The 25,260-nt window shown below is 47.9% G+C and overlaps 1 protein-coding gene across 1 annotated transcript in view; it reads left to right on the plus strand.

Annotated features, from left to right (window-relative positions):
- The window catches only part of GLP2R (glucagon like peptide 2 receptor), a 40,798-nt gene extending 18,266 nt beyond the window's left edge, over positions 1-22,532 (plus strand). Inside the window, exons 6-13 of the mRNA XM_044250615.1 lie at positions 159-312; positions 1,972-2,131; positions 3,115-3,175; positions 3,531-3,600; positions 8,723-8,811; positions 14,990-15,128; positions 21,369-21,410; positions 22,121-22,532. Of these exons, the coding sequence (XP_044106550.1) occupies positions 159-312; positions 1,972-2,131; positions 3,115-3,175; positions 3,531-3,600; positions 8,723-8,811; positions 14,990-15,128; positions 21,369-21,410; positions 22,121-22,459 (1,054 nt within the window). The 3' untranslated portion in view covers positions 22,460-22,532. The remainder of the gene's footprint in view (positions 1-158; positions 313-1,971; positions 2,132-3,114; positions 3,176-3,530; positions 3,601-8,722; positions 8,812-14,989; positions 15,129-21,368; positions 21,411-22,120) is intronic.
- Positions 22,533-25,260: the final 2,728 nt, after the last annotated feature.

The following is a 25,260-nucleotide window of genomic DNA, read 5'->3' on the forward strand; positions in this document are numbered from 1 at the left end:
GGCACCAGGGAAAATCACGTAACCCAGCTGTACCGCTCTGGAGTCTACATTATCAACACCTGCCCTCTAGTGATAGATGCACAGGTGTTTCAGGCACACATCTGTTGGTCTGAACCATTCTTTCCTGAGGGAAGACACCTGGTTTTCTCCCTGCACAGAAAACTCCACTGCACGCGCAACTACATCCACATGAACTTGTTTGCTTCTTTCATCCTGAGAGCCCTAGCTGTGCTGGTGAAGGATGCCATTGTCTACAACTCTTACTCCAGGAGGCCCAACAGTGACAAAGAGTGGGTGTCCTACGTGTCGGAGGTATGCCCTTCCCTACCATAGCCTCTCACCTGGTAGATCAGTCCTGGGAACGTGGGGAGTGAATGTGAAGCTTGGAAGAGGAAGAGGAAGATAGAGGGGTGTCAAAGGACTTCTGGAGAAATATTATCTGACTTAAACACAAACCTCTAAAACCAAACCAAAAAACTTCCCAAGCCTCCCAAGAGTGGGGCAAGTAAAGGATATCATCATGGAAGGGTCCACCACAGGGTGCTGTGTGTCCTTGCATGGGAAATCTCTTTATCCGTGAACCAAACAACTGAACCAGATCAGCTTTATTGCCATTGTTGTTGTTATTGTTATTATTATTACTATTTTTAAAGCAGCAAAGCTTTTCCACATTGAAATCTGTGTTGGAATGCTTTTTCTTTTATCTTGTTTATAATGATTGTAGTCCCCTCTGGAATAAATCCAACTAGGTTCTGATATTTACTCTTTTTCCAATATTGCTGGATTCCTTAGCTGATGCTGTGTTTTGGTTAGCTTTCCCTCATCTGCACCTGTGAGTAAGTTTCTTTTCTTATGATAAAAAAGATAAAGTGTATGCTGACCTCTTCAGACAAATCAGACTTGTTACCTCTTTCTCTATTCTCTGGAAGAATTTAAGATGGGTATTTTTCTTTCTTAAACATTTGACAGATCACTCCAGTGAAGCCATTTGGGTTCAGAATTTTCTTTATTGGAAGGCTTTTAGTTATAGACTAGTTTCAACTCATATTCAGATTTTCTATTTCTTCTTATGTCAGCTTTAGTGGCTTGTGTTTTTCTAGGAATTTGTGTGCTTCAACTAACTCTTCAAAATCCTTGCCATATCATTGTTCATAGTTTCTTAAGAACTTTTTAGGTCTGTTGCAACTCTGGTGGTATTGCTTTTTGCTTCCCTGATATTGATTATTTATACTTTCACTCTCTTTTCTCCCTTTTTGATCATCCTTGCCAGATGTTTTATGCCTTTACCAGACTTTCCCTACAATGAAATTTTGGCATTTTTGATTCTCTTTATTTTATGTTGTCTCTCTCATTAATTTCTGCTTTTATCTTTATGCTTTCCTGCCATGTCCTTTCTTTAGGTAAAGTTTGCTCTCTTTCTCTGACATAATAGGACAATTGATTATTGGCCTTTTTCCTTTTTTAATTAAGTCATGTAGGGTTATATGTTTTGCTCTGGATGTGTTATTAGCTACATACCACACATTTTGATGTGCAATACTTTCTTTTCATTTGGTTCAGAAAGAAGTTCTAATTTTTATCATTACTTCTTTGTTTGATTCATGGGTTATTTAGAAATTTATTTCCTTCTTTCCAATCATATGATTTTTGTAGTTGGTTTCTAGGTGAGTTGAACTAAGATCAAAGAGCGTACCTTTCAGTGTTTCCTTTAGGGAAACTGCTGCTGATGCATTCTCCCTGTTTCTGTTTGTCTGCAAATATATAAAATGTCAGGGAAGAGGCTGGGCTTGGAAACCTACAGGAAGCCCTCCCTCCCATTTTGATATTGTCCCCAGCCTGTCTGAGATGTTCAGCCAATTCCAGGGCCGAGGTGGGGTAGAGGGACAGCTGTGCATGGGGAGGCCCTTCTCCGTCCTCTTGGGTCCACACAAGAACACCTGGCCTCACCCTTGGATGCTCTGTCCTCTGCAGATCTCTGCCTCCTGCCGCTCAGCCCAGGTCCTGCTGCATTACTTCGTGGGCGCCAATTACTCATGGTTGCTGGTTGAAGGCCTTTACCTCCACACACTGCTGGAGCCCACAGTGCTCTCAGAGAGGCGGCTGTGGCCCAGATACATGTTGGTCGGTTGGGGTGAGTGAACTGTACCCTCAGCCTCCTCTCCTAGGGCCCATCGGAACATGGGAGCCTGAGAGAGCCTTTGGTTTCCCAATTGGGGGAGCATCTAGGACAGAGAACTCTCCAGTGGCAAGATACTGAAGTAAGGGGAGTGTGTGCACACGTGCAGTTACACACAAGCAATGTGGACCCAATGCATATGTTAAAAAATCGACAAGGTTTTTGATAGACTCCGTTGCCCTTCCTCCTGCTCTGTCCCCAGCTGTAGCGATCTGGTTAGGTTGCTGTAGCAAAATCCCATAGACCGCATGGCTTAACCAACAGACATTTACTTCTTACAGTTATGGAGGCTTGGAAGTTTGAGATCAGAGTTCTAGTGAGGGGTCTTCCTGGCTGCAGATAGCTGCCTTTGGACTGTAGCCTCATATGGTAGAGAAAGAGACAAAGAGAAAGCAGGGTCTCTGGTCTGTTCCTCTGTGGGCACTAATTCCATCATGAAGACCACCACCTCCCCTTCCAAATCTAGTTACCTCCAAAGACCCCACCCCCAATTATCATCACATCAGGGGTTAGGGCTTCAACATGGGGTGGGGGACGGGGGAACACAACATTCCATCTGTAGTGCCAGCGGAGCCTTCAAGACGGGGTCTGGAACCCCTGTGGCCACGGACTCTTGGAGAATGTGAGGCTGCAGGATTCAGAAGAAATACGGATGACCTGCAATTGGGGAGATTTGAATTAATGTCTTGGATTTACTCCGAGCTGCTTTGCAACATGTGGCAAGTGTTTTCTCCTCTCTGCTTCCTGGTTGGTCTCAGAGTGAAACAACAGATGGGCTCTGTGTCCCCCAGGTCTCTCCAGCTCTCGGCCTGCAATTCAATGATATTTGGGCTCTTATAAGTTTTACCAGGTGCTTGTGGCCCATCAGGCTGCAGTGGGAGGCAGGCAGGTTTGACCAACCAGCCCCTAACTACATTTCCATTTTTTTTTCCTCCCAGCCTTCCCAGTGCTGTTTGTGGTACCCTGGAGTATGGCCCGTGCACAGCTGGAGAACACAGGGTAGGAAATTCACCTGCCCTCACACTTCCATGGGCCAGTAGTTTCCAGATAGGCCCCGTGCAAGGATTTATACCGTTTCCCCCAAAGAGAATATCCACTCCCTTCCCTTTTGGGCCATCTAGAATATACTTAGAAATGTAGATAAAATAATCAAAGATCTTTTGGGTAGTCATGAGTTTTAGCTTGGTTACACAGCCAATTAGCATCAGATTAGCTCAAATTAACACAAAAAGGTCCCCGCAGAGGTTAGCAGTGACCCTCAGCCTGTAAAGATATGGGGACAACATTGGTTCTTGTGTCACTGTTCATTCAACCTTGTCTCTGCCTTGAGTCTTCTCCTGCCCCTTTGCCGCAGGTGCTGGGGAACCAACAAGAGTAAGAAAATCTGGTGGATCATCAGAGGACCCATGCTGCTTTGTGTAATGGTAAGGACCATCCCGCTCCTGCCTTATCCTTGCTGGGCTCGGCAGCTGTGGAGGACCCTCTCCCTTTCCCTTACCACCCACCCGAATTCTCTGACTCGGAATGAGCTTTGGGTCAGTTCTCTTGAAAAGGAGTCGCCAGGTTCTGAGTAGGATGTGCTAAATGAGAAGGAACAAGTTAGAGGCTTCTCCTTGTTCCGGTTTGGGACTCAAATGCAGGGTCCAACTACATGCTTCCTTCTCTCCGGGTCCTCAGACTGTGTGTAGACACCTGTGACTGGCTCAGGGACCCTTAATGGTGGCCCTGGGGATGTGAGTGCCTTTGGTTACCCACAAGCCCAGGGATAGCAAAGTTATTGGCTTGGATGTTGACCCCATTAGCATTAGTAAGGAAACCTCATTAGAAAAGAAAAACAGGGTCGATATTACCCAAAGCTGGGATAGGGATTCGTCAAGAGATACTGCTCTTCCAAGACCCAGAGGGGGATGGACCTGGGGCCCAGGTCCCCGTGGCCCCAGAATTTTACAGCTGGGGATGGACTGCTTGATCGAGAGTCACAGAGCTCTTTTAGACGATACGGGGACATGAAGTGTGCCAAAGGGGCTCAGGACTAAGAGGGAAAAGCATCCTTGGAAATTGAGGGGGACACTGCGAGTGTGAAGGTGCCCTTGATGATTCTGAGGCCAGTGTCACATCTAGGCTGAGCGGTGACACACGTGCTGCTGGATACGTCCCCTGCCGTCACTCTGCACCCAGTGAAGCCTGGCCCCACCCACCCCAAGGGAGAGCCGAGTCCTGAGCTCTGCCCTGCCCCTCCCCCATGTCACTGCTTCATGATCCAGTCCTCTGCCTGCTGTGACCCCAGCACCCCCCACTGGCGGGCACCCCCGCCACCGCCTGTGACCTGTGTTGAGCGTCTTCTACATGCCAGCACCATCTAAGTCCCTGACGTATCTTACCCCATTTGTGGGTAGGTGCCATTATTATGTTTCTTTGACTCACAAGGACACCGAGACGATGGAAAGAGACTTAGCCTCAAGTCCCAGTAAGTGGGGGTGCTGCATCTCAGCCTAAAGGGTCTGACTGGGGGCACCAGCCCTTGTAACCACAGCCCAGTGCTCCTGACCCCCCGATCTTTATTGGCTCCTTCCCACATGCGTGATGCAGACCTGTCACCCATGAGTACCTCTCCTCAGACACTGCTGAGATTGGCACCCCCTCCCTCGGCCGTCTTATCCCCCCGGCTGCTGTCCCCACACTCTCCCGCCAGGAGGTAGAATGGTCAGAGCCTCCTTGTGTCCTTCCCAGATCCCCTACAGACTTCTGCAATGGTCCCAGCAATGCTTCACTACACATATCTGTCCAAAAGCTGTCTGTGGCCACAGTAAGCCCCAGGTTTTGTTCATCCCGGCAGCGTGCCTGAGCAGACGGCAGCTCGGCATGAGCGCCTGTGACCCACATTTCCCAGCCCTGGAAGGTTCCCGCTAATCAGGCAGGAGGGAAGCCAGCAGGCCCTCACTGGGATAGAGCTCCGGCTTGGCGCAGCAGGAACCCTTGTGTTCACCCTGCCGCGTTCTAGAAGCAGTTCTAATGGTAGGCGTTTTAATCCACACAGCAGGCCAGATGAGGAGGGGACGCGGGTAGGTAAAGTTTAGAGATAGATGAAGCCAACTTCTGAGCCCTCTACCATGTTAGCAATCACCTCGGCCAGCCTGTAGACCCAGATCTAAACACAGGAGCTGGGGTGCCACGGAAGTGTCCCCAAGAACATTATATAGGATCATGCATCCTGCACCACCTAGGACGTGAAAGGGAGGCTTATATATTTGGGGTCCTAAGCACCCACCCATCCCCCCCCATTCTGATTACGGAATCTAAGAGGAGCTGGCTGCGTTCTTGAAAATTTTCCTCGTTCAGCCCCTTTTTCCTGTTTGGGCACGAATGGAGAACAGCACCAGCCAAATATGCCTGCTGACTCCTGTCTTGTGAGACGCGTAGATGAACACCAGTCCACCCAGGCCGGTGTTTCATTCCGTGGCATTGAAGAAGGGCCTCCGCCATATGGCCCATTGGTTGATGCCCATTTTCTCATGTCCGGTCCCTGGGAGACACAAAGAACAACAAAACCACATGCTCCTCATCACAACTCTCCATGTCCTAGGATACAGTCCCGACTGAAATTAATTTGCTGAAATATGCTCCTTTCCCCGGTTATACTTATTTTGTAAGCAAAATGCCTGAGTTCAACAAATCACTAAGCCAAGGACACAACGTTTTCTCTTTGTGATGAAAAGCAGATACCCCATTAAAGAAATAAATTACAGGGTTGCGTTTAGTTTGTATTTAAGTGTTCTGTTACTAAATATTCTTTGGCTGGGATGCTCCATCATTCCTGTTGGCTGGTGGATGGGATAAATGGTCTCTTGCCCAAAAGTGCAGATGGTTAGTTTCGAGCCCTGATTCTCCTGGGACCAATAAGGCAAGTCGCAGGAGGTCCACATTGGATTCTGCAGCTTGTGTTTCAATCTGTGGTTCAAGGGTTTTTTTTTTTTTCCCCAGGCAGGGACATTCGTATCATGCTGGCTCAATGTTTGTAGAGCCTTTACTCCATGAACTGTTACCCAGTCACCGTCTCTACTGGCTATTTCCTCATTGCACAGAGACATTCTGAAGTCATTTCCATTTTATTTTTTTTTAATTAAAAAAATTTTTTTTAGATTTATTTATTTATTTGACAGAGAAAGATCACAAGTAGGCAGAGAACCAGGCACAGAGAGGCGGAAGCAGGCTCCCTGCTGAGCAGAGAGCCTGATGTGGTGCTCAATCTCAGGACCCTGAGATCATGACCTGAGTTGGAGGCAGAGGCTTAACCCACTGAACCACTCAGGCACCCCAGTCATTTCTGTTTTAAAAACAACTGTAACCCCCAACACCTTCCACCCCTGCACATAAAAGAGGGGAGACACTATCCCCATTCTGCAGTCCTTGTCAATTACTGTTCTATCATTCTGCTTCTTGGACAGATACGTGTGATGAAGCATTGCTGGGACCGTAGCAGAAGTCTGTACGGGATCTGGGAAGGACACAAGGAGGCTCTGATCATTCTACCTCCTGGGGGGGAGTGTCTGGAGACAGCCAGACTTTAATGTGGCCTACACTGGCTGTCTCCCCCTTCACGTCTGGCTCACAAAACAAAGCATTGCAGTCTGGCTTGTGCTCCCTCCTGCGAACTGCACCTTTTCTCAGCTCCTTGTTGCTAAATGCAGTCTTAGTTCGCTTAAATTCCGTGTAACATTTACCTTCTTGAATTCCTACAGCTGGGAGCTCCCCAGATACCACTCCCTTGTGGTTTGCTCCAGTTGTTCTGGCTACTCTTTCTGAATCTCTTTCACTGCCTCCATTTCCACTACCTTTCCCTTCATTGGAGGGTGAGTTCCTAACCTTTCTTTTCTCCCTGTCTACCTACCCTTTCTGGACAACCTCGCCTCCTCCAATGCTGGCTCTGTGCTCTAGCCGGGACCCCACTGCTGAGATCCAGACATAATTATCTCACTGCCTTTTGTGTCCAAAATAACTAGATTTCTCCCTCCTCCCTCTGTAGAGCTCGCCCTCCTCCATCCACCCCCAGCCAATGACAGTACCGCACATTTGAGATCTACTCAGAAGCTTTGGGTCATCTTTGACCTCACATCCCACCACTAACAAAAGCCATTTGACTCAAACCCCTTGTAAGTTTCAAGTGCATCTCGTACTCCCCATCACCGATGCCCACCAGCTGTGGCTTCTCCTCACCTCTCTGTCCTTCTTCCCTGGGAACTATGAACTTCTCTCAAACCAGTCTCCCCTGCTCTGGTTTTGCCTTCATCCAATCCATACGCCCCATGGCTGTTAAAATGAGCTTTCTGAAGTGCAGAAATGCAGATCCGGTCCAGTAACTCACCTGCCTGAGAGTCATCCCTGGCTCTCCATTGCTTTCAGAAGGAAACATAAACTCGTCTGTGCGCGCATGAAAGACTCTACAGGAGCTGGTTCTCCCCACCCTCTCCCCCACTCCAGTCTTACTCTTCACAGATCTTGTTCTCATTCTCCAAGCCCTAGCTGCACTCAACCACTTGCCATTCTACCTCTCCAAAAGCCTCATGATATCTCCTGTGGTCATTGTCAAGGTGTTGGCCAAAGCTGTGGCCATCCAGTAGCTGGACTGGGGCTGGAGAACCAGCTTCCCAGGTGGCCCATACACTTGGCTGACAAGTGGTGCTGGTTGTTGGAAGGAGGACTCATGTCCCCCTGGTAGGTCTTTCCAGCTGCTTGAATGTCCTCACGTGGCTGTGGCTTTCCCCAGAGAGAGAGAAAGAGAGAACCAGGCGGATGCCATCTTTTTGAGGCCCTAACCTCAGAAGTCACATAGCTTCATTTCCACAATATTCTTTTTATTAGATGCGCATAGCTAAGCCTAGCTCACATCCCAGAGGGAAGGGAGAAGTTAGGCTCTGCCTTTCAAAGGGGTGGTGTTGAAGAATTTGCAGACCTATTTAAACATTTCTATCAAAAATATCATTTCTATCAAGGCCGACAACAAAGGGTGGAACAGTCCCAGCCCATGACAGCCCATTCCATGACTGTGGAATCTCGTCTAGGGAGAAGAGAACTTGTGCTTTCCAATAAATTCCATGGCAGCTACAGGACTCAAGTTGGACACCCATAGGGCTGGAGTTATTTACAGAAGGGAGGCTGTTTAAGTGAAGAACAGGTTCTTTTCTGGTAAAGCTGTATTCAGTACCAATTCAGTCACCTACTAGCTGTGCAACCTTGGGAACTGTACTTATCTCTTCCATGTCTCTGTTTTCTCATTGTATCATGACATAAAAATACAGTGACTTCTTCAGAGCATTAATGGGGAGTATTAAATAAAAATAAAGTGTGGGTGTATTGAGATAGCCTTAGGAAGATTAGGGATGACCATGAGCACATACTTCCTGAATGGCCAACTGCCACATCTGCCCTGGTTTACAGGGACAAGGATCCGATGGTCAGGCTCATGGTGACCTTGATATTCATAACCATCATTTATGGTTGATGGAGTGGAGCCCGTTATTTATTTACCCATATCTGCTTTTTTCTAAGGTCAATTTCTTCATCTTCCTGAAAATCGTCAAGCTTCTCATTTCTAAGCTCAAAGCCCATCAAATGTGCTTCAGAGATTATAAGTACAGGTGAGTGGCCTGAGGTCAGCATCTGATGGTTCAAGATGGTTTTGACCCTTTCAACCCTGCTGGTTAATGGTCTGGGAAGAGGGGCATGAGCTGCATCTGTATGTCTGTCTCCTAAGACAAGAGCATCAAGAAGGGAACCTCTGAAAAAGGTGTCTTGGGGTCGTGTGGGGCTTTGGCCACTGGCACAGACCTTCTGGCCCCATGGAAGTGAAGGGAGTGGTCGGTCAAGGGTACACACATTCCCCGTAGCAGGAAACTTAGAATGCCCCTAAGAAGGAGTGGTTGAGCCGCTTGATTGACCCAAAAGAGTGGTTCTAAGCATAAGGATTTTAGCCCACCTGGCAGGCCACAGGCAGAGGTGTAAGGGAGGATGGGTGGCGCTCTGTTGCTCTCTCACTGAAATCAGGCCTGACCCAGGTGTGCTGGAAAGGTAGTTTTTCCCTTTATCTAACCAACTTTTAATGAACACCTACCATGTGCCTGGTGCTATGCTTGGAATGAAAGATATTATGCAGACTCTGTCTATAAGGAGCACACATCCCAACTCCCCAAAACTAGTATTTTTGGTGTGAACGCATGTCGAGAGGGCTGATGCTGGTCACGGCCTCAGATCCTCTGAGTGACCTTGGGCAAGTCACTGGACCACCCTAGGCCTGATTTCTGGGTGTGTAAAATCGGAATGGCACAGGAGACCATCTCATGCTTGTTATGAAGACCAAAGAAGTTCATCGATGTGGGTTCTCAGTGTAATCATATGTAGTGAGTGGTGTTTGCCCAGGATCCAGACCCCAAATCCTATCTACCTAAAACCCTTCTTCCAGGAGTTCCCAAAGGATAAACACGCATGGTCCAGCACTGGCAAATATATGCTATAATTGGCCCAAATATTTTTGCAAACACCCCTGTCCCCAAGGCACTTTGGCTGGCTTGGACAACACAGAGCCACGCCGACTTTCTTGGCGCCTCTTGTGGAGACTCTAAGTGGCTCAAAGCCTCTTTGGCCCTTCTCCCAAGGCTCAGCCTCTAACTGCTCTCTTAGGGTGGGAGTCCAAACCCGTGGTCAGAGCTGCTCTAGTCCTCTCATGGTGGGTCCACTCAGGAGACGCTGGGGCACCTGGGAAACCAAACAGAGGGCGGCACTCCCAGAGACACAAACAGGGAGCCTACAAATCCTAAGACTCCACTTTCCGTGCAGACTGAGAGCCTGCACCCTGCTATTTTCTGCCCTGCACCCCCCCCAAGGCCACCATGTACCACTGGGGCTTTCCCCATGCTCCAGACCCACAGCACCCCTCTAGTAGCTTTCCATTCCAGCTGCTTGTAAGGATCACCCAACAGTCAGCCGAAAGCTCAGACTCCCGAGGCCCTCCACTGGGTATTCAGACTCAGTAAGTGTGGAATGGAGCCCACCACATGGACTTCTTATAGACTCCCCCCAAGAGATTCTAATACACAGAGTGAGGGACCGCTGACTAAGTCACATGCTCTAGTGATATAAATGGCATTTTCCACTTGGGCCATGGCAGCTGTGTTTCTTAGCAGCCTCAGTATCCCCTCCTGCAGGATCTCCTTTGGAGTTATCCAAGATGGTGTTTTCCAAACTGTCCTGATCATGCATCTTTCTCAGTAGAGAAATTCTGAGCACGCCCCTCATCGTATATATACACAATCTGTTGAACTGATATAGACATTATAAAATAGGATAAAAAATAGAAAATTATAGAGGATAGATAAAAAATCAACACATAGAACTTTGATTATCTTTCTTTATTGTATTTTCTTCTAATGCCTAATGGTTTGTTTTGCATAGCCCCAAAGTGTGCATACCTCACTGGGGGCAGTGATCTAGGAAAGCATAAATCAAGATACTGGGGGGACTTTCACGGCTGAGCAATGATTCAGGACAGCTGTTTTGTGGGGAGAAGGAATAATTTGTCTGATATATAAAACCTATCGGGAAAGGTTCTTTTTCTCTTTCGGCACTCTTGTTCAAGGATAAAGCTTGAAAAGAGGAACCTGGGTGCATGGCCCACTTTGAGGCCTCCCTGGGTAAAACACCTCATTTTGGCCAGTTTACCATCACCTGGGGACAGAGCTGGGGACTTATCAGTGTTCCCAAGTGGCTGAGAATTTGGAGGGCTGACTAATGTCAGCTAAACTCACAAGAGACTGATGTATAAACCTGACTGTACAATTGTTCATTCTTTGTGGCTGTGAAAGTCTAGGGTGGGGCGAGGTTTCCTTCCAGTGTCTGCACTCTCAGCACACTTGGCAACAAAGAATTCAGAAACTCAAAGCAGTCACCAGAATGTTGCTGGTGATCACGTCCTCAATGCAGAGACATTGGTATGAAAGATCATTGACCATGAGAAACACCACTTCCCTATCTATAATGCCACCTGCGTGGTGAAAGCAGGGTTCATTCCCCAGGGTATCCCTGGGGCTGCTTCTTTGTGATTCCCCCCCCCGTTTTGGTTGGCATCTGTTTTCTGTTGACTTAACCTTTCTCCAGAGTATAGTACAATGGATTAGCTTATTCTCTCTCATTAATTAGAAAAAATGGGGCCCTTTCTCTAAGGACACACCAGACCACCTTATTTTCCTGCCCAGGCTGGCAAATCCTACAACATTGATGAGTGCATTTGTCTATTTTTCTCTGCAAGCAGTGCTAATACTCACATTTCTACGTTCCGTCACCCCAGTGGGTCACCTGCCCACCGCACTCCCGCCAGCCCACCAGCTCACACTGCCCTCTTCCACCTCCTGGTCCCCCTCCGGTTCTGTTTTCCTTTGTCACCCCCTGCTAGGGTGAGGAGGAAGGGGTGATGGGGGCCGGTGCATTTTGTCCAAACTCTGGTAGAAACAGGCCTTGCCTCCCCCTCTCCCCGATTTTGAGGACTTGAAGAATGTAGCTCTCAAGATTTGGCCCCCTCTCCTGCGAGTATATTTTAGGAAAGTTTAAATTAAATATATCTAGATTTTGCCAAAAAGGCAAGTCGCTAGGGGCCTGGAGAACCTCCTATAGTCCGAGGCCTGTCTCTGGGTTTCCACCATTCCACCTGCCTAGCCCAGAGTGGGAGAGCCGCGCCAGGCCCCTGGAACTAGGACGGACAGGAACGGATGATGCTCAGTGTGGCGAGAGTTGACTGTTCTTTGGGGCTTTCAGAACCCAGACGGCTGTCCGCCTCCAGGACTGGTCTTAACATCCCATGCGGTGCATTGGGCAGAGCTCTAGATGAATTTATAAAGGAGAATAATTTCTTAGCTCGCTGAATCCCAAAGCCCTTTCTGAAGAGACTTTCTGGTGGGCAACCAAAAACGAAAGACGTCACAAAGGGAAGGAAAATCGATCAAAGTCACTGAGGTTGTAAGCAACCTAAGGGCAAAGATGGCTTCTTTTTAATAACAGGGATGGCTAACTACTATCTATCATTCATCAGACATCAGAAACCATTATTCTCAGCACTTGACACCTATGATGTAATCTTTCCAATGACACTGTCCATTGTATTATCGTTGATAATAATTTTTTTATTGTTTCAGCACTTCATATTATAGTATTAGTAGTATAATCCTCATTTTTACAGATGAGAGATTAAATAATTTGCCCAAAGCCCCATGGTGAGTAACTGGTGGTGCCAGGATTTGAACCCAGGCCCAGATATTATTGCTATGCTCTACTGCCTTTGACTGCAGCCCCTTGTCTCTCACTGCACTGTCTCATGTTCCATAAATATTTGTTGGATTGCTGAATGACTGCCATAAACCAAACAATTTAAACAAACAGAGGACTATAGATGAAAAATAAGCATAAATACAGTTCATACGAGTAAACGGCCATAGATATTTATGGATTTTCCATCCGAATAAGGACACACATGGTGTTATGTCTAAGGAGAAGTTAGAATGAGATCAGGAATGGGGAATCCCTTCACATCCATCTGGAGAGCTGGAGGTTAAGAAAACGGCCCAAAGCCTCCTCGAAAGATGGTCAGTCTTTAAAAAATAAATCATCCCACACTAAATGTGGGATTCTGGCACATGAAAAGGACATTCAGTGGGAAAATTGGTGAAATCCAAGTGGAATTGAGTATCATTATTCGTCACGTGCCAATGTTGGCTTCTATGTCTTAACAAGCGTACCATGGTTATGCAAGATTTAACATTAGGGGAAACGGAGGAAAGCCTATGTGGGAACTCTCCATACTCTGCTACTTTTCTGCAGATCCAAAATTATCCCTAAATAAAGAGCTTATTCAAACACATAATGTCATAGCATGGTCCCAAGAATTAATTGATGGTAAGATGTGGATCTGTATCTAAGTATGGAAGGATGTGTCGTTGAAACCCAGATAACCCAGAGCAAGGGTTGCAAACTCAGGCACTTGCAGAGGCCAAGCCAGGAACACAAAGTGAGCTTTTTCGTTTCTTTGATAACCTTACACTTGAATGGCTCTCACGAATGTAAACACTTTCTCTTGCACACAGTTAAACCTTCCTGAAGGTGGTGCCCATGAGCTGCTGACATTCCTACCTCTTTAATTCCAGGGGTTCAGTGGTGATGGCAGGGGGGAGGGCAGGTGGTAGGCGCAGGGGAAGACTTCTCCAAAACTGGCCCTTTAAGACAGTGATTCAGGCTAAAAAGTCATTAGGGATTAAACTCTCCCCCCAGGGTGTATATACAAGACAGTAGCTTTGTTTGTACCCTGGGTATGAGTCACTTTTGCTAATGCAGGTAGTTTTAAATTAAGAAGCAGCTCTAGGGGCACATGGCTCAGTGGGTTAAAGCCTCTGCCTTCCGCTCAGGTCATGATCCCAGGGTTCTGGGATGGAGCCCTGCATCCGGCTCTCTGCTCTGCAGGGAGCCTGCTTCCTCCTCTCTCTGTGCCTGCCTCTCTGCCTACTTGTGATCTCTGTCTAATAAATAAATAAAATCTTAAAAAAAAAAGAAGCAGCTCAATGGTAAAACAGCAGTCATTCCCAAATGTGGCTGCCTATCAGAATCCCATGGGGAACTCCTTAAAAATTCACATTCCCAGGACCCAGGAGCCCGAAGTTTTGACTCAGGAGGTTGACGTTGGGGTCAAGGGAGCTACCTAGCCGTATCTATTTACTATCTTTTATTACCTATTATCTATCTATCCATCCACCCATCCATTCGTTCATCTCTCCATCTATCCATCCATCCATCAATCCATCCATCCATCTATCCATCCATCCATCCATCCATCCATCCATCAATCCGTCTATCCATCTGTCTCTCCATCTATCCATCCATCCATCCATCCATCCATCAATCCATCTATCCATCCATCCATCTCTCTATCTTTCAATTTCTTTGTCTCTCTATTCATCTATCTATCATCTACCCATCTTTTTGAATTCCTTAAGGAAACCAAATGGTAAACCATGTTTGGAACCACCGGTATGCGATATGGAATGTTTGTGCTCTAGTTGCGTACTTTGCATGTGGGTGGTACAAAGGAATGTTTGTCTTTTTTATGTAGAGTGTATACAACAGCAAGCTTCCACACAGCACCTTTTATGAGGAGGATCAGTTTTTCATTTCCTGCAGCCCTTGCCTTTTGGGGGCTGAGGGGCAGCATGGGGACTGACGGTCGAGCTTGGCATGGAGTGTGCAGGGTGTGAGTGAGAAATCACAAAACTCACTTCCAGTGGATTTGCCCCTTAGTGGTTATGTGACCCCAGACACATCATTTGTTTCCCCTTCCCAGGTTCTGTAAAGCACTGATATTGGAAGTCCTAAAAAGAGAAAAACCCTGCCAGCCGGATAATAGGAAATCTGTCAAACCCAGGAGGGGTGTGGTGTCCTAGGTGACGTTCAGGCACATGGAAATCTATCCATCATCAAAACACTAAGATCTAGAGGCATCTCATAGTCTATATAGGAGAATTCACCCATCCATTCATTATTTACTCATTCATTCACTCAATTCATGTTTTCTGAGCATCTGCCAAGAATCAGGTGTAAGGGTACATCAGTAAACAAGACCACACTGGCCATTGAGGCATTCACTATGTCACCAAGGAGACAAACTGGAAGGTCAGCCATGCATCAGGATGGTAAGAGCTACAAGGAAGTCATGCACAGAAGAGCAGGAAACATCACCTATTCCCAATGTAGCCCTGGTGACAATTTTTTGGTTGTCGTTTGCAGATTGGCAAAGTCAACACTGGTCCTCATTCCTCTGCTGGGTGTTCATGAGATTCTCTTCTCTTTCGTCACTGATGATCAAGTGGAAGGATTTTCAAAACTTATACGACTCTTCATTCAGCTGACTCTGAGCTCCTTCCATGTAAGTAGGCGTCTGAACCAGGATCCCTTTGCTTTGGAGAAACCCAAGTGCCCTTGACCCAGACAGACTGAGAATTGAGAAAGCCCACAGATGGGAAAAAAGCTGTTGTGTCGGCAGGCTTTATGGCATTAAGGTCTTTGGCATGAGAAGGGTGTGTAGACCGAAAGTGTTGCCTTGATCCTGCCAGCATGACTCAGTGACTAAGAAGGGAAAAGTGGTCTGTTTCCTGGGCTGTAATAGTTGGTGTGACTCACAATCATATTAACAGTGAATGTCAACAAGAAGCCTTTTATTTTGTGCCTATTTTTGCTGGGTACTCTGCAGGGCTTTGTGCACAGTGAGCATTCTCTATGCTTCAGGTGACATATTCGGAACACAATGCAACTCGGGAGGATCTAGTGCGTGGAGACCAGGAGCCTCTTGAAGCTTGACAGTTGTGTCAAGATGTGTGGAAGGGAGCTGGAACTAGAACCAGGAGGCCAGCTGTGGATCCTTGACCTGGGTGTTTTGGTTATCCATTCCTTAAATAGTTATCCATTACCTAGTAGCTTATACGATGACAATTTATATTATTCCTCCTTATTCTGGGGACCAGAAATTCAGGTGGGCATAGTAAGAATGGCTCACCTCTGCTCCATGCGATGCCTGCCGGAGTGGGAACTTCCAAGATGCGTCACTACTCTTACGTCTGATGCCTGAGCTGGGAAGGCTCACACGGCTGGGGCTGGCTGGAATGGATTGATTTGGGTCAGATTTCTGGGGCTTCATTTCTCGCTGTCAGCTACATCCCTCAGCTCCATACTGTCTTGGGGCCTCCCCCTCAGTCTTCCTCTGTCCTGCAGGGGAGCTCAACTTCTTACATGGCAGTTCAGAGGTCCCAAGAAAGCAAGAGTTTCCAGGCTGTCTAAATGCCTAGGCCTGAAACTCTCACAGTAATGCTTCTGCTGCATTCTAAAATTTAAAACAAATCCCGGGGTGCCTGGGTGGCTCAGTTAGTTAAGCATCTGACTCATGATTTCAGCTCAGGTCATGATCTCAGGGTTGTGGCATCGAGCCCCGTATCAGGCCCCATGCTGCGTGTAGAGCCTGCTTGAGATTCTCTCTCCCTTTTTCCACCCCCTCCCCCAAATTAAAGGAAATCCCAGACCTGGCCTGGACAGAAGGAGAGAACACACAAGGGGGAAAAAAAGAAAACAAAACATTAACAAAAAAAACAGGGCTCAGTAGCAAAGGCCATGAATGCGAGAGACCACCGCAAACAGTGTCAGCTACAGAGACCCCATACAGTGGTAACCTTGGGACTGATGATCTTAAAATGCAAGAATAGGGCAGGACTCACGGAATGGAGGAGAGAGACGCTTGGCCAATCTCCTCCCCGAAAAGCAGCAATAAAATCGCCCAGAATTGTCAACAGCAATGACTTGAGGGCCCCGGAAACCAGACAAAGGCATACAAAAGGTTGAGAAGAACTCATTTATTTATTCAAGAAACATAATTAAATCTGAGTAAGAACAGTGGGGTCTGTTGGTGTAGCCTGGAATGCCCTTTCCAAACCTCTTCTCCATCAGTGAGGAAGTTCTAGTAAAAACTAGCAGCTTCACTGCAGAAAGGGGCTTACTTGATGTAGATCCATCAGAGAGCAGAAAAATCCCACACCCTGGCCATTGTCAGACACAGTAGTGATCTCATTGGCAAAGAATCGAGGAATGAAAATGCCACAGCCTGAGATGGTGATCCTGGCAGGGCGGGGGTTGGGGTGATACAGCCTGGCATGCTAGCCAGAAGTTTAACAAGGGGGATTTGAGGAATGAGACACCAGTCATGGACCGTGATCACCTCTCACATATCTCTCTGGTGGGCTGGAGGTTTGTGCATACTGCAAGGTTGCTTGCACACTCAGGAGGAACCAGAGGAATAGCCACGCATCGCTGGCTGAACACAGGTTCCTGCACACACACACACCCGGGAAACACAGGAGATGGAAAGTAAAAGCCACAGAAGATTTATAAGCTGTCTGAACTTGGAATGGGTCCCCAAACCCATGCACAGATCCATTGCCCAAGAGTCTGGAAGACTTACTGGTTTAAGGTGGTTGAGCACAACTTCTGACCCGTCATTGACTAATCGTTAAGCTATTGTAAACAGGGGTGGGAATTCAGACTTAAACACAAAACCAAAAATTCTTGAAATGAGCACAGACAACAGTGACTGTGCACTGCAGGGGAGAAAAATTTCGCAGAGCTAGTGGCCCAGGCAAATTACTAAACAAACACCAGCAACCACCCAGGGACTGGGGAGTAGGGGATCGGATTGTAAAACGTCCGATTTTGAACAAGAAAAGAGAAAATTTATGAGCTATGCAGGGAAACAGAAAAGTGTGACCTATCGTTAGGAAAAAGAAAAGCAGTCAATTGAAAATCTCTGAGAAGTCTCTTAGCAAACAAAGAATTTCAAAGAAGCTATTATAAATATGTTCAGGAGGGCTCGGTGGGCTCAGCTGGTGGAGCATGTGACTCTCATCTCAAGGCTGAAAAGTCGGGCCCCCTGGTGGGTGTAGAGATTACTTAAAAATAAAATTCGTTAAAAAATATATGTTCACTGGGTGGCTCAGTGGGTTAAGCCTCTGCCTTCACCTCAGGTCATGATCTCAGGGTCCTGGGATCGAGCCCCGCATCGGACTCTCTGTTCAGCAGGGAGCCTGCTTCCCCCCCTCTCTCTCTGCCTGCCTCTCTGCCTCCTTGTGATCTCTGTCTGTCAAAGAAATAAATAAAATCTTTTAAAAAATATGTTCAAAGGATGAACGCAACCATCTTTAAGGAATCAAAGAAAAGTATGATGACAAACCTTCATTGATTAGGAAATCTCAATACAGAGAGAGAAATTATAAAATAAGAACCAATCTGGGAAAGTTCTGGAGTTGCAAAGTACAATAATGCAAATGAAAGAGACCCGGCTGGCTCAGTCGGTGAAGCGTCTGCCTTCAGCTCAGGTCATGATCCCAGGGGTCCTGGGATTGATTCCCGTGTCTGGCTCCCTGCTCAGCTGGGAGCCTGCTTCTCCCTCTGCCTCTTTTGATCCCCCTCCTTGTGCTCATGGTCTCTCTCTCTCTCAGATAAATAAATAAAGTCTTAAAAAAAAAAAAAGGAAAAGTAATCAGCCTGTCAGACTCCCCTGAAAAGAGAGCTTATTTCTGTCCTCCCACTGATGGCTATGTGACAAACTATCCCAAAGCATCATGCCTTAAAGCAGGAACCGTGTTGTTATCTTTAATGAGTCTATAAGCTGGACCACCCGGGCTCAGTGGAGCAATACTTTTGATACCTGCAATTCTTGAATGGGGTTGCAAACATCTGAAAGCTCAAATGAGAACATCTTTGGGAACATCCCATCTTTGGGAACATCCCAAATGACTCATTCCCATGGCTGGACATTGACCTAAGCTGTTGGCTGGGGCTCAGCTGAGGCGCTCAATCACAGAATCTTGGTTCTCTTCCATGTGGCCTCTCCTTCTACCTTGGGTATCTCACAGCCTGGCAGCCGGAACCTCAGAGCCTCCCCAGACCAGTGTTCTAAGAGGGAAAAGATAGAAGCTTCCAACATTTTTACGGCACACGCTGGGAAGTCCCAGAATGTCGCTTCCACCATGTCCTGGTAGAAGGAGTCACAAGGTCATCCCAGATTCATGGGGAGGGAAAACAAGGTCCACTGCTTCATGTGAGGGTAGCATTGCCTACAGGGAGGGGAGAGATCCCAGGGGGTTATTTCTGGAGATTGCCACCCCCCCGCCACCGCCTGCCATGCTGGATCCTTCGGTCCTGCAGCTAGAGCTCCGCCCACCACCATGCACCACAGAAGAACGTGAGGACCCAGGTTTTGCTCTGCACACTGAGCCAGGAAACACACCGACAGAGCCCGTGCATGGACAGAAGCCTCCTACCTTCTCAGCACCCCTGCCCTGCTCCCCTGCATGCCACCAAGCCGAGGTGAGAGCATGCATGGGCAGAAGCGTGGGAGCATATCCGGTGAGTCATATCTCAGTGCATCAGCAGGAATTGGCACGGACCCCAGGCTGCCTCTCCTTGCTGCTCGGAGGCTCCTTCTCTCTTCCAAGTGCTTAGAGAATTTCACTGTCAAGGGATCTTTGGAGAAGACTGCCAAGGAGGTGGTGACAGAGGAAGTGAAAGCCACCTGTTCGGTGGGACCACTCCCTTCACACTCCCTCTATCTAGAATCAGCATTACCCAGACTCCAGGAGCCTCCGAAACAGTGAACCAAGAACCTAAAGGAGTAAGAAAAGCACATTTGTGATGTGGAATCCTCTCTTAGCCAACTCATTCGTGGGGATCCTGACACATGAGGGCTACTCCTTCCACTCTCTCCTCCTTTGCCCAGAGGCAAAGAGAACCCACACTTCTGATGGTCCATGGAGGCTGGGAACCTCCAGTGAGACTGTCTGTGTGACAGTGGTAAACCCACACCACCGTGCCCCTGTTCAGGAGCTTTCACCATGGAATAAAGGATGCATAAGAGAAAGAAAACCCTGGGCTCGTGGGCAGAATTCAAACATGGGACTGATGTCGGGATAGCCAGCTTGCAAGATCCCAAGCTTCCGTTAGAGCATAAGAATATCCCCCCAGGACAACATGGAACTCCTTTACAATTTCAACTCCTTTCCCAGTACCAAACCTCCCTTACTGGCCACAGGGGGTGAGAGAAACGTGATCAAGAGAGACGGGAGAGTCAGCCTGCCCTGCGACCTTCACTCTTCAGTTGGAAATGTGTCCTTTCCTTGTGAGTCCTGGCATTTCACGAAGTTCCTCCCACAGACACTCAAGTGCTTGGGTCCTGCACACATATGGAGCCCCAGTACTTTAGACACACAGCCCAGGGGCCACTGGGGATGTGTTGTGGCACACGGGTTAGCACAGCTGGGTATCACATCTGGAAGCAGAGGAGTCAGGAAACATTGGAAGACAAACATTGGCTAGAGAAGCTTTGATTCCAGACTCCTGGCAGTTAACAGTGCATCCACAAAAATCTTCCCACATCAAGAAAAGTATCCCCCTACTTCAACTTCCCCAACACAGGTGTTTTGCAAATGGAAATGGATAAAGATGCCAGGTTTGCGGGGGCGGGGAGGGACAGCTAAGAACCCAAGTTGACCAATAATAACGATATAATTCTGGGGCCACAAAGAATATAATCAGCTCACAGCTCACAGTGACTGGAGAGGCTTCCAAAAATTGAGTGGTCAGAAAAGACCGCTCCTTGAGGGGATGTTTGAGCTAAGTAAGACCTGGATTTCGAGAAGTCAGTTAGGCAGAGATGTAAGGGAAGAATTGTCCAGAAGACAGCATGAAGGGACCTCAGTAAGCAATGAATTGTGCTACTTAGTCTCCAACATGGCCCCCAAGGATCTTCACCTCCTGGTACTCATGGCCCTGTGGAGTCCCAGCTGACACGGACTAGGGTTGACCTGAATGACTGTTGAAGTATTGTGGACATGAAGGTGTGTGGCTTTTGGCCAGCTCATCAAGGTTCGAGCTTATACCTAGCTTCCTTGGATCACCTGCTCTGGGGGAAGCCAGCTCCCATGTTCCCGGACACTCATACATCCCTGTGGGGGAGACTGAGGCCTCCCACCACCAACCAGCACCAACCTGGCATGCATGGGAGCCATCTTGGAGGCAAGTCAAGCCTTCAGAACACGGAAGCTCCAGCCAGCGTCTTGTCTGCAATGTGAACTCAAATTGGCCCTGCTTGGGTCCCATGCCCATTTGGGCTGATTGTGCTGGTGATGGCCATCCTAGGACATGGGGACCGTGACTCACAGCCCTGCTAGAAGCCCAGGGAGTAGGGCAGGATCAGCTCCCAAAAGGAAAGGATGCAATTCAAGCAAAAATTTAGCCAATGCTCACTATGGACCAGAGAAACGGGACACTGTCTTGTACAGTATTGGATAATTGGATGATGAATATAGGGTCTTTGGGATTTAATGATCATTAACCAATAAACATCTGAGCAAGCACCTTGCTTGGTGCTTGGTGGGGATCAAAGTCAGAAGAGATCCCAGTGAAGTCCAAGTTAACGTAACCAGTGTGACCAACTCTACTTCACTCTAGCAATGTCATTGCCTGCCTGTTCCCCGGGGCTGCTAGGACGGGGCGGGCCTTTGCACCTTGCAGGCCACTCCCAGACACCTCTCGTCCTGAGTCACGCCACCTCCTCCTTTCCTTGCAGGGATTACTCGTGGCCCTGCAGTATTGCTTTGCCAATGGAGAGGTACGTCTCCGGAGCCACCCTCCAGGTCCCGGTGAGACGGGGGTTAGCATCCTGCTGCCCCCAGAGGTTTCTTTGGTTATGTGATGGGGGGTGGTGTGTAGTGACTGGGGCAAATAGGCACTGTGACCTCCCCAGTAGGGAGAGCAGGAAGCAGCCCAGATGGCCCGGAGAAGGTGTCGGGATGCGTCAAAGGGTCTCAGAACCCAGCCCTAACCCTGCTGGGGACACCCGGAGAGCATTAAGTGTACCAGACGGACCCGCTTGAACTTTGGAGTCCAAAAATCTGGACTCCGGCTGTGCCTCACCCACTGTAGCTCTTTGGGTCTCAGTTTCCTTATCTGTAAAATGGGAATAATGGCTGTCCCTGCCGTATAGCGTGGCCTTGAGCTTGCAGGGCTCCTGGTGAGGGCCCAGGACCTGCTAACTATGGTGACTTCTGTTATTATGATTATTATTATTATGACCAGTTCTCTGCTCTCCTGGAAAGAGGCTTGAAAGGGAGAAGGCACATGGCTTCCACCTGGCTTTAGGAGTGGGTGATATTTCCAACCCCCTTTCACCCACCAGAAAGTTAACTTCTGGACAGCAAAACCCTCTTCCCTCCTGCTCACTGCTGCCACCCCTGTCTTCCGGTGGGGGGCGACCTGTCCACCAGGCAGGTGTCCCTTGCCACCTGCCCCACAGTAACCTGCCCTCTTCTCCCTCCGCAGGTGAAGGCAGAGCTGCGGAAGCACTGGGTCCGCTTCCTGCTCGCCCGCCACTCGGGCTGCAGGGCCTGGGTCCTGGAGAAGAACTTCCAATTCCTGGGGAAATGTCCCAAGAAGCTGTCCCAGGCGGACGGCACAGGGACGCTCCAGAAGCTGCAGACCTCATCGGGCGGCGATGGGCAGCTCCTGCACCTGTCCGTGCACGGCCTCGGGGGGCGGGACGCCCGGGCCCCGAGGGGACACGCAGCCTGGCCAAGGGGCAGCAGCGTATCCGAGAGCAGCGAGGGGGACTTCGCCCTGACCCACACCATGGAGGAGATTCTCGAAGAGAGCGAGATCTAGGCTGGAGGCCCACCGGCCCGGCTCTGCTCCCCGGTGGTAGGGGACAGTGCAGAGTCATCAGTCTCCCCCATGCACCATGCCCACTTTGGCAGGAAGTTCATGCCCAGGTGTCTCATGCTTCAGACCCGGCATGGACGATGCTCTGGATGCTGAGCAGGGCCTGGGGGATTAGGGTCAGGCTGAGTGACTGAGACAGCACAGCTGGGGGCAAAGGAAAACCACAGAAAGAACATTCCAGGGAAACACGTGTTAACGCCTGGAAGTGTCGCTTTTAGAGTGTGCAAAATGCATGTGTAGGCGGGCGGGTCCGTTGCCATGGGACTAGATCCTGCCTTACATCAGCGGGAGGGGAAGGTAGGGTACTCACAAGTCTGGCTGCCAGGTTTAGCAGTTAAAATACATAATGCTCAGTTACGTTGGCATTGCCGATACAAGAATAATCTTATTGTGGAAGTATTTCCTGTGGGGTATGCATTATCTGTAATTTGAATTAAGTCCTACGTGGGGAATTTCACCTGGAAACTCCATGGTCAAGGACATGCCACTCCGGGGTAGGGACTAGTGTAAGGCAAGTGAGGAACTCGGTTTGGGTACCAGATTTAAAATAGCACCGAGAAAAAAAAAACAAAACCCATTGTTGAGATAGGTAATATTTTTAACACATTTTAAACACTAAAATCCATAAGCTACTGCAGATGGGCCATTTCTAAAGATAACTTTTTATTAGGACAAGGCCAGGGTGAGGGTAAGACCAGCGAGGTGAGCTCAGGCAAAGGCAGAGTCTGATCCTCACTTTATTGAAAATGTTGTTATCTCACCCATCATGGACTTCTGGGCGTGAATTTCTATTTTTTTCGACGATTGTGCCAAAAATATGATTTCTCTTGGTGATTGCGTGTTTTGGCCCTCTCCCTGCCCCGAGTCCCAGCTCTGTTTTCCCAAAGAAGAAACCGAAGCAGAAGCATTAGGCAAGTGCCTAACCAAACAAAGTTTTATTTCGGTGCCCAGGTTATCCCTCGTTAAATCATTAAAGAACGTGTCCTTCTAATTTCTCCTTGTTTGCAATGTCCCTGCCTTTTCCGGCCAGGTCCGTTAGCTCCTAGAGATCTAGGGTCTTGCTGTGTTCTAAGTCTGCATCCAGCATAATGGGTCCAGAGTCAGTGTTCAGGACACACTCGTCAGTGACACAGGACAGAGATGTCTTCAGGAACATCTGATGCTGTCCAGGACCCATTACCTGGCCTCAGATAGGTGACGGAACTTTTTTTTTTTTACCCCCAAAGCATCTGTAAATATATAATATAATCCTCCCCACTCATCACTCGGTAAATGGGGGTGGCGTGCACACACACATAGAAACACACACCGCTTGCTCTTGTCTTGGTAAACATTAAAGTAACAAGTTTATTTAACTTGGCTTGTATTGGGTGATTCTTTGACACATGTTTTGCACTGCTGCTAAAGGTCTCTTTTGCCCTGGAGAACCTGGTGCGCTGTTCTCCGACAGGACTGGAAGAAAGGGCTGTGGCACTAAGCCTCTTCGGGGACAGAGAGGAGTAGGCAGAGGGGTAAGGGACAGAGGTCAGAGGTCAAAAGGGCAGGAGATAAATATCTCCCCTCATCTCAACCGCCGTCTCGATCATTCACTCCGCTTGTTGCTTTGAAGATCTGGCCTAGTGGGTCTCAATCCTAGCATGACAATCTCCTGAGGAACTTTCTAGAAACACTGACACCTAGGCCTGAGCCAGAGATTCTGAACGGAATTGGTCTGAAGGAGCCTGGGCGTTGGTATTTTTATAAACTCTTGAGTGAGTCTGTTCTTTTTTTTTTTTTAACCGTGGTAAAATAGATGTAACACAAAATTTTCCATCTTAACCATTTTTAAGTCTACAGTTCAGCGGCATTGAGTGCATCCACACTGTTGCCCAAGCATCTCCAGAACTTTCTCACCTTCCCAAACTGAAACTCTGTCCCCATTAAACACCAACACCCCATGTCCCCACCCCAGCCTCTTGCCACTGCCATTGTACTTCCTGTGATGACCCGAGACACATTACATAAGCGGAATCACATAGTATTTGTTTTCTTGTGACCGGCTTATCTCCCTCAGAGCAGTACTCTCAAGGTTCATCTGTGTTGAAGCACATACTAGAACTTCCTTTCTATGGCAGAGTAATATTCCATCATATGGATAAAATTTTCCATCCATTCACCAGTTGTTGGACATTTGGGTCACTTCCCCATTTTAGCTACTGTGAATAATGCCACTGTGAACATGTGTGTGCAAAAGATTCTGTTTGAGTCTCTGTTTTCAATTCTTAGGGAAAATAGATGTCTAGAAGGAGAACGGCTGAGTCATACGGTCCTTTTGTTTAACACTGTGAGGAACCACCAAGCTGTTCTCCCCACCAGGGACACCATTTTGTATTCCCACCAAGGATGCATGAGGGTTCCAATTTATCTGCGTCTCCTTGCCAACGCTTACTTTCTACTTTTTTGATAATCACCATTCTAATGGGCATGATGTGATAGCTAGGGTAGTTTTAATTCGAGTTTCTCTGGTAACTAAAAATATTAAGTGTCTTTTCATGTGATCATTGACCATTGACCCGTCTTCTCTGGAGAAATGTCTATTCAAGCTCTTTGCCCATTTTTAAAAATTGGGTTGTATGAGTATTTGTTGTTGTTGAGTTGTTGAATTTCTTTGGTTTTTCTGGATTTTAATTCCTTATCAGATATAAAATTTGCAAATATTTCCTTCTATTGTATAAGCTGTCTCTTCTCTCTCTTGATGACAAAAG

Source organism: Neovison vison, chromosome 5 (genome assembly GCF_020171115.1).
Source record: "Neovison vison isolate M4711 chromosome 5, ASM_NN_V1, whole genome shotgun sequence".
Taxonomy (NCBI): Eukaryota; Metazoa; Chordata; class Mammalia; order Carnivora; family Mustelidae; genus Neogale; species Neogale vison.